Raw genomic sequence first — 14,299 nt, forward strand, 5'->3', positions numbered from 1 at the left:
ACATGATCCTTCAGAAATCACTAATATTAATTATTGTTGTTATCATTTTTTATTAAAGTTATTGTTATTAATAGTAATAGTAATAAAAGCAATAATGGCTGGAATAATAATTTTATTTGAAGCTACATACAATAAGAAATCAGTTATTTACATTTTTAATAAATATTTAACGATTTTACTTTTTTACATTTAATAAATGTAGCCTTGATGAACTGATTGATTTTCCTTTAAAAAACATTACAAAAATGACTGCGCACGCGCGCACACGCACACACACACACACACACACACACACACACACACACACACACACACACACACACACACACACACACACACACACACACACACACACACACACACACACACACACACACACACACACACACAAATTGGCTCTTTACTGAAAAAAGGTTCCTGAGCCCTATCTTAGATGTACACTCTTGAGTTAAAACTAATATTACTTCTAATCAGAGGTCAAGGCCATTATTAAAATTGTAACCGACTATTGTTTGCTATAATAAATCTGGTTTAGCCAAGCTCATGGTTTCCCATGTACACTTCATTTAGTAGTACACTACTTTCAAACAAGGGTCAGGCACCCTATCTAGGTTAGTTGAGCAACATATTGTTACCCTAGATGAAAAATAACTCTTTTCGACCTAAGTACACTTAAATCAATATCAAGAGTCAGTCAGATCTCTAAAATTTAATTAGTGTGCCCAATGCTCCTTCTCAACTGGACTTTAGTCCGTCTACTGACCTGACGCAGGAAGTTCGGAAACAAGGATTTAGCATAATCTACTATAATGAATAATTACAGAGTAAGCAGAATGCTTTCAAACATAATTTAATAGTCAGGTATACAGATTAGGCCAATTAGTCACTCAATTCATTAACGATCGATACAAGACATCAAATTCTCAAAAATAAATCTAAGATCCAAAGATGCATACTTGACTTCAAAATATACATAGTATAGAACAGGGGTTCCCAAACGTTTCAGCCCGCAACCCCCAAAATGACAATGCCAGTTGTCCCCCAATATCCTCTGAGGTGGTTATTAATAGTGAAATCCTGCATGCAATAGTGCACACACACCAATAGACCCAAGTCTATTCTTTGTTAGTGCTGTAAATGTGTCAGAAAGTTTACCCTGATGTTATAAAATCAATCTGCTACATCTGACGCCCTTGCTGTGTCTTTAATATAATGTGATTATCCCAGGTGTCGCAATCCAATAGAACTAGTAATTATAAGCTACTATATTAACTATATAGTATATAGTAACTATGAACGACTATTTTGTTTCTCTTCAGTTGGTTATGGATAAAATATGGTCATTCCAATGGTTTAATAAAAATATGTACATTTTTGGAAATCACCAGGCAACGCCCCCCTTCATTGTTCTGCGGCCACTTTAGGGGTCCCGACCCCTACTTTGAGAACAACTGGTTTAGACCATGAGGGCTCTATACTATGGGCTGATCTGGCTGCAGAATCACCCTGAGCTTCTTGACAGGTTTTGCCTAAATAGTCAACCCATAGTAAAACATTCTTCAAGTGGGGGTGTCTGAAACAACAATGGGAACCCACCTGCTGTGGGAATCAGGAGGTAATTTGGATAGAGCACCCTGACAAATGACACCCCTTCTGCAGTGGATCAAAGATACCTAAAGTTTAAAATGTTTTCTTATATTATGACTATTTCATTGAGAATGAGACCATTGTACCTGTCTCACTGAGACATTTCGAATGATATCAAAGATGATGCAGAAAGTCACTTGCATTGATACAGAACATTTATTCTTTGAGATGACTATTCTGTGAGTTAAGATGACTTTTCTGTGAGTTGGGTGAGTGGGAAGAGTAGGGGAAGGGAGTGTGGGAGAGAGCTTTTCCCACATTCTCACTCCATGAGGTGTGGATGTAGATGCTTGCATTGTCCATGTGGATGCACAAAAGTATCTGAGATTTCTCAAATCTAACATTTAGACCGTACTAGTGTAACCCCACCGGTCCTACACCGCCCAACCCACTCCGAGCTGGAATCGAACCGGCGACCTTCCGCATGGGAGTCGGTTGCTCTAACAAGGAGGCTAAAGACCATGGCCTCTAGCATCTGTCGCTAGAGCACCTTTAGAGGTCAGAGGAGTGAGGTTTACCTGCACAGCACACACTAGCTGGTCTCCGTTACACTCAAACCAGGCCAAAGCACACTTGTCCCCCGTCCCATCTTCACCGACGGCCCGCACTCACATTATATTCGGCCTGGGCACAATTACGTCATCGATGCTGCGCTGTTCAGTAAGCGCTCTCGCTCAGCACAGTGGAGATTTCTTTAGTTATATCGTTTAAGTTGTTTGATATGCAGTGACACGCAGTCAAATATTTTAACCAAACAGATCAGCCACTTTTGACGCTCATAAACAACAATAGAGTACTCGTGCTGCAGGAATTAGGAGGTTTGCTGAAGGTGCAGCTGTCGTGCAGTGAGGGATTTGCGTCTTTAATAAACTGCAACAGTTTGCGTTCTCTGAACAGTAAGAATGATTAATCAATCCATATGACACAGTCCCATAAAAGTCACGCTTCGCTTTCAGTTTTGAGTTTAGGCGCATTTTGCACTCACACACAAGCGTACCGCGCCAAAGCCCAAGTGAACCATGCTCTGGCACACCTCTTCCAACTACGCCAGGGCCGGCCAAGTGAACCATGCCTGAGCTCAATTCAGAGCACTCACACTTCTCAAACGATCCGGGAAACGAGCCTGGGCATGGTTTGGATAGCATGGTGCGAGTAGACCCTTAGCAAAACAATGTAAAAAAAACAAAACTTTCCTTCAAATTCCTCCTCGGCTTTCCATCAAGACTTTTTGTCGTCATTATATGTATGTGTATGTATACATATTTGTGTATGTATATTAAACACCTTATATTATATACCCCATATCAACTATTAAACGCCTTAAATATATTGTCTTATTCAGATTAAGGTAAATAATTTGATTACTGATGTTCTTGTAAATGTAGTAATCATAGTGTAATCACACTATAGTTCCTGGTTTCACAAACAAGGCTTCAGTCTAAATCCAGACACACATGTAAATTTGAGCTGTGAGAAACATGCACTGATGGTTGTTTTGTCTTCATGTGGCAACCAGTGTTTTTTTTTTTTTTCTAAGGCATATTTATTAGAAAAACACACTTAAATGTTCTAATTGAACTATGGCCTGATCCAGGTTTATTCTGAGCCTATGTCTGTGAAACCGGGCTTAGATTGGTTGTAACTAATAATTTAGTTTGCATGTAAAATTTCCATTTGCTGTGCTGGAGACAGCTGTGCTGCACAGGTGATTCTTATCACTTATTCCACTGACCTCATTCTGCTCACACCACTCTCAGACACAACACAACATAAGTTATTTTAGATTAAAAAACAGATATAAAGTTCATTATCAATGAACTGATGATTTTGGTAACAATGTTTGTTGCTTGCAAACACAGTTTTCATGACAGTTATAAATAGTATTAATGCTATTATATGGGATTAAGCATAAAGGAGTTACAACCAGCCTCCCTCATACCTAATTCACACAGTTAATAAAGGACACAACTTTCACACCACTTGTGTCATACATTACTACACATAGCTTATTTGAACCTGTAAGTTTGATCTCTAAGTAACTTATGATGTACTGCTGTGAATTTTGTTCTGCTGCTATTTTGTTTTCCAAGCAGTACATCAGAAGTTATTTACAGCTTGAAATAAGCTATGTGCAGTAATGTATGACATGAGTGGTGAAAATTACAAAGAGAAAACAAACATAATTAATTTTATACTAGCGACAGCTTTGCTAGTGATTATAACTAATGATCTTTAAAAATATTGACCAGAGAGGACGCCGGCTGAAATATTTTCAGAGTTAAGATGAGTTTAGCTGTCTTTTTAAACCAGGGGTAAAATAAAGCATAAACCAGAGGATTCAGACCTGAGTTAACATACAAAAACCATATTAAAACATTTATAATTGTGGAAGAGATAACAGTTAGAGAACAGATATAATAAGGAATCCAGCAGAGCAGATAAACAGTCACAATGATTCCTAAAGTCAGAGCAGCTTTACTCTCAGATTTCCTCTTCACTGAACCCTCTGTTACACATTTACCACCCTTCATCAGAGAGTTTATAACCTTCACTTGCTGATGAACGACAAAAAATATCCTTGAATATAACATTATGATCACAGTGCAAGGAAAAATAAAAGACATGAACAGATCAGTGACTGTCCAACTAAAACTGATGAGGACTAAACACTCTCCATAACATTCATCTGTTCCATGTGAAGTGTAAAAATGTCTACTATTAATTACAGGGGCAACGATATAAGCTAAGAGCCAAGCCCAGCTCAGACAGATACTCATTAGTGTTTTAGTGATGGTTATTTTCTGTGGATACAGTAAAGGGTGACACACAGCCACATAACGATCAACAGCAATTAAAACTAAATTACTAAGAGATGCTGATAGAAGTAATTCAACAAATAATAAATAAAGTGCACAGAAAGTGTCTCCAAAATACCAACACGTCTCAATCAGTCTGATGGCCTCTACAGGCATGACAACTCCAATAAACAGATCAGTAACAGCCAGAGAGAGAATAATCATGTTGGTTGGAGTGTGAAGCTTCTTGAAGTGAGAGATGGAGATGATCACCAGCAGGTTCAGAAACACAGTCCATGCTGACAGCAATGATGCAAACACATATGTGATGATATATCCATGATTAGAGAGCAGCCCCTTCACACATGATGAGTTGATGTCAGGGAAGCAGTATTGAGTCTCCTGATCCTCTGTCTCATTGGCCATGAGCGAGTCTGTTTCAAGTTTGTTCTGCTCTCCTTTCTGTCCTTTCATTTATACAGTGTCTGGATCAGAATGACCAACCCATCTACCACCTACTCTGATGTAATCAATGAATAAATTATTGTAGCGGCTTGCAGGCAATTTTTTTTTTTGGTCTTTATCCCGCCCAAAAATTAGCTTGAAATGAGCTTTTTCACTTGGTAGCACCACTGCTCCCAACTTAAAATATTTAGGAGCACAAGAAAAAAACTTTGTTGCACCAGAAAAAAATTAGGAGCACCAGAGAATATTTAAGAGCACTAGAAAAAAAGTACGAGCACCAGAAAAAAATTAGGAGCATCAGAAATATTTAGGAGCACTAGAAAAAATTTATTAGCACCAGAAAAAATTTAGGAGCATCAGAAAAATTTAGGAGCACTAGAAAAAAATGAGGAGCACCAGAAAAAAAAAAATTTAGGAGCACCAGAAAAAATTTGGTAGCAACAAAAAAAAATTAAGGAGCACCCAGCAAAAATGAATGAGCAGCACCACTGCAAATTGTATATTAAGGGATTTATTGTATTTGTAAACAACATCAATTAGGAATAACAAAAATCAGGAACAACTATCTAAAAAATGCTGTGATGACTGATTGATATTTTGTGCAATAAATCCATAATGAATGTCTAATAATTATTAAATATTAATGATGACGAAACTGACAATAATACGAACAGTAAATTACATTTCTTATTATGATGCTGCCTTGAATGTGCTTGAATGGAATTATCTGCTATTAAAAGTCCTTCTGTTACTTTATGAAAAATAAATGTGGAAGTGTGTGAAAATTAGCATGTGCCCAAACCGACACTCCCATTTTTATGCAAATTTTTACGGACCTTCCCTCTTCCCCTCCTCTGACACTCCCCCTAAACAGAGCTGGACGCGCCCACTTTCCTGACTTTTTCCAAAGTAGAGGTGTCAAAAAACCCTGCTGAAACAAGGGGGTTTCATGGCCCTTTTAACATCAAACTTACAGATTGAAATAAGCTCTGTAATATTGTATAACACGAGTAGTGAAAATTACAAAGAGAAATCAAATGTTATTATATGTATTATAGTGACAGCTTTGCTAGAGATTATAATTCATGTTCTGTAAAAATATTTTCAGAGTTAAAGTAAGTGTAGTTGTCTTTTTTAAACCAAGAGTAAAATAACACATAAACCAGAGGATTCAGACCTGAGTTAGCATACAAAACCCATATTAAAACATTTAGAATTGTGGAAGAGTTTACAGTTAGAGAACAGATACAGAAAGGAATATAGCAAAGCAGATAAACAGTCACAATGATTCCTAAAGTCAGAGCAGCTTTACTCTCAGATTTCCTCTTCACTGAACCCTCCGTTACACATTTACCACCCTTCATCAAAGAGTTTATAACCTTCACTTGCTGATGAACGACCTAGAAAATCCTCAGATATAACATTATAATGAGTGCAATTAAAATATGTCTTTATTATCACTATCCTCTCTGCTCATGATCATTATCACTCCTGATTTGTATTTTATGAGTTTTATTTTTCAAACTAGTAGAACAAACACAATGTAGTTTATGTCATTATATATAGATATATTTTCTCTATTGTGATAACTAATATAACGATGCAGAAACAAAGTCGATAGTTCATGAACTAGCAAACAATTAATACAACTTAGATTTAATCCTAAAACAAATAAACAACAAAATTTAATTAACAATAGCAGAGCTTTCTAGACAGCTGCTGCACTAATATAAGCAGAAGAGCATCATAAAGTTGCTGAGGCCTGCTCCTCTCGTCCTTCACTGTCATCAGCTCTCCTTTTTTTTCCCCTTCTGGAGCTCCTCTGTTGGGCTAGAGGTGTGATGCTCAATATTAACACAACACAACACTCGTATTTAATACTTATTTAATGCCATATAAAATTAAAAGCTCTAATAAGCAGGTCTGGTGTGTCCATTAGACATTTATGTCCATGAATTAAGTTGCCTGTAGAATTTCAACACTTCAGCATTGTGTTTTCTTATGAGACACAGCAAATGTCAAGTTCATTTTCTACGAGCAGGTGGATTTGATCAGGTTTGAACACCAAAATCAATTCTGGAAGAATACACCCCCTTATGGTGTTAAATATTATTATGAAAACATTAATATAGGAATTAAGACTTGAAGCAAAAAGCAAGGTGAGCCACATAAGCTCTTTTCCCTATAGCTAATTTACCCGCATAATAATAATGTGGTAATAATTTCTAGTCTGGTAAATTGAATTTGTATTTACTTTTTATATAAACAGCACAGAAGTTACTTAAATCAAACATCAATTTTTAATTGAGTTTCATGAACTTTGGTGAAAATTACAGATATAAATATTCATATGACTTTATTAGTGACAGCTTTGGAAGTAATTATAATTAATGTTCTGTAAAAATATTGATCAGAGAGGATGCCGGCTGAAATATGTGCAGAGTTAAAATGATTTTAGCTGTCTTTTTAAACCAGGAGTAAAATAAAGCATAAACCAGAGGATTCAGACCTGAACTAGCATACAGAAGCCATATTAAGACATTCAGTACTGTCAAAGAGTTGACTGTTAGAGAACAGATACAATATGGGATATAGCAAAGTAGATAAACTGACACGATTATTCCTAATGTCAGAGCAGCTTTACTCTCAGATTTCCTCTTCATTGAACTCTTCATTACACATTTACCACCCTTCATCAGAGAGTTTATAACCTTCACTTGCCGATGAACAACACAGAAAATTCTGGAATATAATATAATGATCACGGTGCAAGGAAAAAATAATGAAACACATAGGTCAATGACTATCCAACTAAACCTTATCATGAGGAAACATTCTCCATAACACTCATCCTTTCTGTTTAAAGTGTCCAAATTCCCATTATTAATTACAAGGGCAGTGTTATAAACTGATATGCAAAACCAGCACAGACAGATACTCATTAAAGTTTTAGTGATTGTTATTTTCTGTGGGTACAGTAAAGGGTGACATAAAGCCACATAACGATCAACAGCAATTAGAAGTAAATTACCAAGAGATGCTGAAAGGAGTAATGCAACAAATAATAAATAGAGTCCACAGAAAGTGTCTCCAAAATACCAACATGTCTCAATCAGTCTGATGGCCTCTACAGGCATGAGAAGTCCAACAAGCAGATCAGTCACAGCCAGAGAGAGAATAATCATGTTGGTTGGAGTGTGAAGCTTCTTGAAGTGAGAGATGGAGATGATCACCAGCAGGTTCAGAAACACAGTCCATGCTGACAGCAATGACACAAGCAAATATGCGATATATCCATGACTTGAGTGTCGTCCTTTAACACATGATGAGTTGATGGCAGGAAAGCAGTATTGAGTCTCCTGATCCTCTGTCTCATAGGCCATGAGTGAGTCTCCTCCTGTTAGGAGTTTGTTCTGCTCTCATTTCTGTCCTTTCATTTATACAGTGTCTCGATCAGACCGACCAGCCCATTTACCGCCCACTCTGATGCAATTTATTTTTAAAAAACACTTTCTTTGTTTTGCACATTATCTTTAAGATTAAATCCATTTATTCAGTCCAGGTTGAGTTTTCTGCTGCTGTTCAAACGTAAATTTCAGTTTAGTTGTTTTAATCAGCTGCTTTGAATCATTCATCTTTTTAAATTCACTGTAGTGCTGGAGCTCATTTAAGTGAATCCCTTTGTGGATTGTATTAAAATGTGGTTTACTCAGCAGGCACAAAAGGCAAAAACTCATATGCAGGCCCACAAATTCTTAAATAACAAAAGAACCCTTCACCCGACCACCTACTGTAAATAGGAATTTAAAATGAGGATTTAGATGAATGTCCAATAATAAATGATGATGTGGATAATGATAAATTTGATTTCTCTTCATCTTGCAGGCCTTCTGCAGGTTTTCTGCTACAAAAATCCAACTGTTACATTCTGAAAAAAATGGTTTAGGTATTAAAAAACATTACAGTATAAAACATCCTATTGCACTATTGCTTTAATTCTCTTGTCAGTTTAGCAACAAAGAATTCAGCTTCAACACATGCTGGAGTCAGATCTGAGCTTCAGTAGTTATGTCAAAGCAGTAACTAAATCAGCATACTATCATCTCAAAACATTGCAAGAGTTAAATGCTTTGTCTCTAGTGAAGACTGTGAAACTTGTTCATGCTTTTTTCAGCAGCAGAATGGATTACTGTAATGGACTCCTCACTGGCCGTCCCAAAAAGACAGCCAGACAGTTGCAGCTCCGAATTCTGACCAGAACCAGAAAATCAGGGCATATCAAATCTGTCCTCAGGTCTTTACACTGGCTCCCACTTTTGAAAGTATTATTACTTGTTTATAGATCACTAAATGGCCTAGGACCTCAATACATTATTCAATACAGAATTCAAAGAGTTCAGTCAAAGCAGGCTGAATCTGCCTACAGCTACTGCTGTATATAAAGAAAGCATAAAAACCAAAAAGAAAGATTTTGGATGAAATGTTAACTGGTTGACGTTGACATATGGTAACCTATAACAGTACTTCCTGAGGGACCCTTTTTTTAAGATGAAAAAAAAAAAACTGAACTATACAAAAAATGTATGGTATGTATGTTTCCTTTGATATTAAGGGTGCTTTTACACCTGTGCATCAACTCTCTTGTTCCAAAACAGGAAATAAAATTGTTACACTGTTGCTCTTTGTTCTTTAATTTCTAAATGGACCAAAATAGCTAAAACAACTCACATTTGTCAGAGTTTCACGGTTTATTTTGCAGAGTCCCGCTCAGCTGTCATGCGTCCTTATTTAATTTATGACGATGAGCAATGAGACATTATCAACGGTAAGCTGGGCTTTCATTTCGAATGGTGACACCCACAGGCATCGTCACTAAATATAGAGCAGTTAGCTTATGCATTATAGGCATATATAGAGGAATAACAGATAAATTAAGACTGCAGTTGGTCAATGTTCCTCACGAATGAACAGCTGTCATTATTAGTTAACATGCTTTCACTTTCATATTTGACATTAAACGCACATTTACTGGTAGGAATGACATCCCGCCCTTCTCATAATTCTCTCTTCATATAGCCGTATTTATGCCTTTTACATATCCATAATAAACTGTGATATGGCCTTGCTCGGATCGTATTGCTTTCTTACAACCGATCCGCTCCAGAGTTTGTTTCAATCAAGCCGAGACCACCTGATTCAGGCAATCTCAGACCTATTGTTTTAGATTGCTGTATTGCCAAACGAACTGCGCTAACTGGGGAAACGCACCAGGTTCTGAAACAAAGGTCTAGGTGAGAAAGCACCATAACACATTTAATTAGAATTATTGTAACATGTCTTGGTGTAACAACACTAATCAGTCATTCTGCAATCCTTTGAGTGTTGCACCCAGACATACTTCCTCTTTTCTGTGACCCTTCTCTGCATACCAGAACTGAACAATTAAGTGCATCTTCAATATATTTCACAACTTCTGCAAGCATCATGCTCTTTGTGACATGTATAGACTTTTTATTAGCAGCAGTCTGGAGCAAGAGCCCCCGCACTATATTTATTGTTATTCTGCTATGTCCCTCTTGTCAGCAGTTCCTTCTGAAAAGTATGCAACACAGTAAAAAAGAAGTATGTTTGGGTAATACATGGTATCATACAAATTAAAAAAGATTGATTAATCTGTCGTTAGACTTAACATTTTTCTGATAAAAAATAAAGACACAACTAATTAAAATTCATTTTTCTCCATATGTGACCCAATTCCATTTTTTTTATTTTTTTTTTTTTTGCTTATATGTGACACAGATCGGATCTGTTCTATGACCGCGTAAACACAGAAAAAAAAAAAAAACACACACATATTCGGATATTCAGAGACCGGTTTCAGACCTCCTTTATGTGTGGAAATATATCAGATGTATATCGGATATGTGACAATGTGACTATCATGTAAACAGGTAGACCGGATTTATTGAGGCATTCTGTTTTCTACGTCATTAAACTTGCGACAATGTGGTACTTCTCCATGGTTTAATGACATAGAAGGAAGATCATGTGTTGATAGTGTGGTGCAGATGCTAGAACCTGCCTTTACACATGCACAACATCGTAAATTGTATGGCAAGTGTAAACACATGAATCGGATATGGGTGACAATTACCCATTGTTTGTGCGGTGTTGATGGATGAGATGTCTGTCTGTTTTTATGTTCTGCAAAGCAGGAACCTGCTGAAAAACAGCATTTATGCTGAGTCGGGCCTGAATATCTTTTAATCTTTTCCTGTTTAAATATTATAAATGAATAAAAATGAATACATAAAATAAAAGAATGTTTAAATGGACAGGAAAAAAGTCTGATATAGGCAACAAATTGTAATTGGGCATCAAGACCTGACAGTCTAAATGGGGCCTTAGACACACAACACTCAACACAATTACAATAAAACAATATGTATTTTTAATGATAGATGAAGTACCAATGAGCTGGTCTGGAGTGGCCATGAGGAGAATTGCACTTATAAATTAAGCTGGTGGAAACAGTTCAACACTTCAACATTCACTTTTGGTATGTAAAAAGGGCAAGTTTGTCATCAGTGAGCAGGTGGATTTAGTACCAGTGTTTATTTAATCATTCAGCTGTGACATTTAATATCGATATGAAATAAAGAAATATTAAGTACAAAGCAAAGAGAGAAGCATAATTTCATCCCCCAAACTAATTTGCATACATATTACATGTGTGCTACATAATTGCTTGACTGAACTACATAAACATTCGCCAACCTTCCTGACTTGCTGGAATGTTCTACAATCTGCTATATTGTTATTGCTTTTAATTATCTCTTCTCTATATATGTTAAGCTATTTTGACAGACAAATAGAATTCAAATATACCTGATCACATCTATATTTATAGTGACAGCGTTGCAAATAACTCAAATTAATTTTCTGTAAAAATGTTGATAAGTGAGGACACCGACTGAAATATTTCTAGAGTTAAGATGAGTTTAGCTGTCTTTTTAAACCAGGGGTAAAATAAAGCATAAACCAGAGGATTCACACCTGAGTTAGCATACAAAATCCACATTAAAACATTTTTAGTTGAGGCAGAGACTCCAGTTAGAGAACAGATGCAGTATGGAATATAGCAAAGCAGATAAACAGACACAATGATTCCTAAAGTCAGAGCAGCTTTACGCTCAGATTTCCTCTTCACTGAACTCTTCATTACACATTTACCACCCTTCATCAGAGAGTTTATAACCTTCACTTGCTGATGTACAGCATAGAAAATCCTCAAATATAAAGTGATGATAAGCATACAAGGAAAAATGAAGGACACAAACAGATCAGTGAGCATCCAACTAAAACTTACTGTGAATGAACACTGTCCATAACACACATCTGTTCTCTGAGAAGTGTCCAAAAATCCATTATTAATTATAAAGGCAGTGTTATATGCTGATAAACAAACCCAGTTCAGACAGATGCTCATGAATGCTTTAGAGATGCTTATTTTCTGTGGGTACAGTAAAGGGTGACACACAGCCACATAACGATCAACAGCAATTAAAACTAAATTACCAAGAGATGCTGGGAGAAGCAATGAAATAAATAATAAATAGAGTCCACAGAAAGTGTCTCCAAAGTACCAACACGTCTCAATTACTCTGATGGCATCTACAGGCATGACAAGTCCAATAAACAGATCATTTACAGCCAGAGAGAGAATAATCATGTTGGTTGGAGTGTGAAGCTTCTTGAAGTGAGAGATGGAGATGATCACCAGCAGGTTCAGAATCACAGTCCATGCTGACAGCAATGATGCAAACAAATAAATTATGATATATCCATTACTTGAGTGTTTTTCTTTGACACATGATGAGTTGATGTCAGGAAAGCAGTATTGAGTCTCCTGATCCTCTGTCTCGTAGGCCATGAGTGAGTCTCCTCCTGTCAGGAGTTTGTTCTGCTCTCCTTTCTGTCTTTTCATTTATACAGTGTCTGGATCAGACTGACCAGCCCATCTACCGCCCACTCTGATGCAATTTATTAAAAAAAAAAAAAAAAAGACTTTCTTTTTTTGCACATTATCTTTAAAATTAATTCCATTTATTCAGTCCAGGTTGCGTTTTCTGCTGCTGTTCAAACGTAAATTTCATCTAAAAAACAATAACTTTAGATGTTTTAATCAGCTGCTGTAAATCATTCATCTTTTTCAATTCACTGTAGCGCTGGAGCTCATTTAAGTGAATTCCTTTTTGGATTCGATCAAAATGTGGTTTACTCTGCAGGCACATAAAGCAAAAACTCAAATGTAGGCCCACAAATTCTTAAATAACAAAAGAACCCTTCACCCGACCACCTAAATAGGAAGTTAGGATGAGGATTAGGATGAATGTCCAATAATAAATAATGACGCTGATGATAATACACAGGCTTGAGTGTTCTGCCATGTCTGTTTTCTGCAACAAAAATCCAACTGTTAAATTCCTAAAAAAGGTGGTTTACGTATAAAAAACTTTTCAGTATAAAACATCCTATTGCACTATTGCTTTAATTCTCTCGTCGGTTTAACAACAAAAAAATCAGCTTCAACACATGCAAAAGATTATAATAAATTAAGTTCAAAACTAAACGCTGCAAAACCGTAATCGATGACTAAATGAAAAATGTACATCTAAAGAAAGCAAAAAGAGAAAAAAGCCTTGCCTCTACCATTTTAATATGTTTTGGTTTCCGAATTTCTTGGCTCTAGAGGTCAAACAATAAAAAATAAGGTCAAGAGTGTTATTCTGGAGTCAGATCTGAGCTTTAGTAGTTATGTTAAAGCAGTAACTAAATCAGCATATAATCATATCAAAACATTGCAAGAGTTAAATGCTTTGTCTCCAGTGAAGACTGTAAAACCTGTTCATGCTTTTATCAGCAGCAGGGTGGATTACTGTAACAGTGTCCTCATTGGCCTTCCCAAAAAGACAGCCTGACAGTTGCAGCTCAGAATTCTGACCAGAACCAAGAAATCAGGGCACATCCAGGGCCGGAGCAAGGTGAAATGCCGCTCTAGGCAGCGAACGATCACGCTGCCCTCAACCAAAAACTAAAACGAAAGTGACTGGTTATGAAAATGAAGTCAGGTGTCGCAGACCTCTTTTCTGCCGCCCCTATGCGCGGATATAACTGAGGACGCGCGGGTGCTGTTGCAGGGAGGGAGGTGTCGCGGACACCGCCCTCTCTATTCTGCCGCCCTATGCGAGGATATAACTGAAGATGCGCGGGTGTCGCGGGCCTCTATTCTGCCGCCCTATGCGAGGATATAACTGAAGATGCGCGGGTGTCGCGGGCCTCTATTCTGCCGCCCTATGCGTGGATATAACTGAAGACACGCGGGTGCTGAC

At 37.0% G+C, this 14,299-nt stretch overlaps 2 protein-coding genes and 1 pseudogene across 3 annotated transcripts; all 3 read right to left on the reverse strand.

The window, feature by feature from the left end:
- Positions 1–389: 389 nt before the first annotated feature.
- On the reverse strand, positions 390–6,231 carry taar20t (trace amine associated receptor 20t). 2 transcript variants are annotated; one of them, XM_087271488.1, is made up of 4 exons: positions 3,812–6,231; positions 2,172–3,642; positions 1,749–2,001; positions 390–836 (listed from the first exon to the last, which is right to left on the reverse strand). In XM_087271488.1, the coding sequence occupies exon 1, from the start codon at positions 4,914–4,916 to the stop codon at positions 3,870–3,872; it is 1,047 nt and encodes a 348-aa protein (XP_087127614.1). In that variant the 5' UTR covers positions 4,917–6,231; the 3' UTR covers positions 390–836; positions 1,749–2,001; positions 2,172–3,642; positions 3,812–3,869. The 2 variants fall into 2 exon arrangements, with proteins under 2 accessions (XP_087127614.1, XP_087127613.1); XM_087271487.1 differs by having other exon boundaries at positions 2,172–6,231.
- A 958-nt stretch (positions 6,232–7,189) lies between these two features.
- Positions 7,190–8,319, reverse strand: LOC141376336 (trace amine-associated receptor 13c-like). The gene has a single exon (XM_087271507.1). It carries the CDS (start codon positions 8,288–8,290, stop codon positions 7,295–7,297), a length of 996 nt encoding a protein of 331 aa, XP_087127633.1. The 5' UTR covers positions 8,291–8,319; the 3' UTR covers positions 7,190–7,294.
- A 3,428-nt stretch (positions 8,320–11,747) lies between these two features.
- Positions 11,748–12,928, reverse strand: LOC141376337 (trace amine-associated receptor 13c-like; annotated as a pseudogene).
- Between the last annotated feature and the right edge of the window lie 1,371 nt (positions 12,929–14,299).

Source organism: Danio rerio, chromosome 10 (genome assembly GCF_052040795.2).
Source record: "Danio rerio strain M-AB ecotype USA chromosome 10, GRCz13ab, whole genome shotgun sequence".
Classification (NCBI taxonomy): Eukaryota; Metazoa; Chordata; class Actinopteri; order Cypriniformes; family Danionidae; genus Danio; species Danio rerio.